The 2,095-nt window shown below is 42.6% G+C and overlaps 1 protein-coding gene across 1 annotated transcript; it reads left to right on the forward strand.

Annotated features, from left to right (window-relative positions):
• Nucleotides 1-989: 989 nt before the first annotated feature.
• On the forward strand, nucleotides 990-1,412 carry LOC102863850 (profilin-1-like). Its single transcript, XM_006897214.1, has one exon. It carries the CDS (start codon nucleotides 990-992, stop codon nucleotides 1,410-1,412), a length of 423 nt encoding a protein of 140 aa, XP_006897276.1.
• The last annotated feature ends 683 nt before the right edge of the window (nucleotides 1,413-2,095 follow it).

Consider the following 2,095-nt stretch of genomic DNA (forward strand, 5'->3'; position numbering starts at 1 on the left):
CATCTGATGGGTGAGATGAGAACCTGGTTTTCTGAAAAGAAGTACCAATAATAAAAAATAAATGACATATTCCTTGAAATTTATAACAGTCCTCTGATATATTTCAAAATAATTCTACAATATGATTTATCTCCTAGTTTCTACAAACTAATTAGATTGGAATTGTCTTTATAAAAAGAGGAGCATGTCTTCAATGAATTTTGTACAATGACCTGCACATAGCTTGGTGATCGATGAAAGTTAAGTTCAGAAAACCACAGTTACTCACCACAACAAGATAAAGGTAAACAATGTACCTAAAAAATGGCCACAGGATATGAATAGACACTTCACCAAAGAAGACATTTAGATGGCGAACAAGCACATGAAGAAATGTTCAAAATTCCTAGCTCTAAGAGAGATGCAAATCAAAACAACCATGAGATACCTTTTTACTCCAGTAAGAATAGCAAAATTCAACAGAGCAGCAAACATCAAATGCTGTCAAGGTTATAGAGGAAATGGAACCCTTATTCACTGTTGGTGGAAGTGTAAAATGGTATAACGACTATGGAAGGCAGTATAGTGCCTTCTCAAAAAGTTGGAAATAGAAATACCATTTGATCCAGAAATTCCACTACTTTGAATATACTTTAAAAAACATAACTGCCACCCAAGCAGATATATGCAAACCCATGTTTATTTGGACTTTGTTCACAATAGCAAAGAGCTGGGAACTACCCTAGTGTCCATCAACAAATGAATGGTGTGGTCTATTCACACAATGGAATACTATGATGCATTGAAAAGCAAAGAACTCATGAAATACTATACAAAATGAGTGACCCTAGTGGCGGTGCGAGGGCTGCTGCACAGCTAAAAGAGCCTCCACGGTCTGGACGGTAGCGCGTGCCCCGAGCTCTCTGCTTCCCCCGTCCGCCAGACCGAGGCAGCCGGAGCTCTCCCCGCAGCCCCAGAAACAACACTTAGAACAGTCCAATAGAAGAGACATGGCCGGGTGGAACGCCTACATCGACAACCTCATGGCGGACGGGACCTGTCAGGACGCGGCCATCGTGGGCTATAAGGACTCGCCCTCCGTCTGGGCCGCTGTCCCTGGGAAAACCTTCGTTAACATCACGCCAGCTGAGGTTGGAGTTCTTGTTGGCAAAGACCGGTCAAGTATTTTTGTGAATGGGCTGACACTTGGGGGCCAGAAATGTTCTGTGATCCAGGACTCACTGCTAGTGGATGGGGAATATACTATGGATCTTCGCACCAAGAGTACTGGCGGAGCACCTACCTTCAACCTTACTGTCACCATGACTGCCAAGACGCTAGTCCTGCTGATGGGCAAAGAAGGTGTCCACGGTGGTTTGATCAACAAGAAATGTTATGAAATGGCCTCTCACCTGCGGCGTGCCCAGTACTGACCTCGTCTGCCCCTTACCCCACCACTCCCCACTGCTTTTGCACCCCTATCCTTCCCATACACATACACCATTTTTATTTTTTGGGGCCATTACCCCACATCCTTTATTGCTGCCAAAACCATATGGGCAGGGGGCAGGACTGGATGGACAGATACCGCCCCCTACCCATACCCCTCCTGTGTGTGGTTCGAAACTTTTTGTTTTTTGGGGGTTTTTTTTCTGAATAAAAAAAAGATTCTACTAACAAAAAAAAAAACAAAAAAAAAGAGTGACCCTGGAGGACATTATGCTGAGCCAAATATCTCAGTCACAAAAGCGCAAATACTGAATAGTGACTGTAGTAAAATGGAACTGACATCAGTGTTGGGGGGGGGCCTAAGAAAAGAGGGGATAAATAATGTATACTGCATTGAAACAGATGAGGGAGAAAATTATTTCAAAGGTATATAGAATTAGGTATTATTTTCATGACAAGATTCCAGGGGAAAAATTAAAAAAAAAAGAAGCATAGCAAAGTGGACTGTGGGCTTATGGGGGGGGGTAACAATGAAAAAACTTTTCCCCCCTCTTTTTAAAGAGAATGACAAACTGGGGGGGGGGATGTGGGCAGGGAGGAAAATGTGCAACAATGAATAAATGGGGAAAAATTAAATGGAAAGAATATGCTATAAAAATATATGTCT

Source organism: Elephantulus edwardii, unplaced genomic scaffold (genome assembly GCF_000299155.1).
Source record: "Elephantulus edwardii isolate Elephantulus edwardi_28Jun2011 unplaced genomic scaffold, EleEdw1.0 scaffold00206, whole genome shotgun sequence".
NCBI lineage: Eukaryota > Metazoa > Chordata > Mammalia > Macroscelidea > Macroscelididae > Elephantulus > Elephantulus edwardii.

Bases quoted from the DNA above. Each gene is read 5' to 3' on its own strand.
- LOC102863850 (XM_006897214.1), top strand. From the start codon at position 990: ATGGCCGGGTGGAACGCCTACATCGACAACCTCATGGCGGACGGGACC.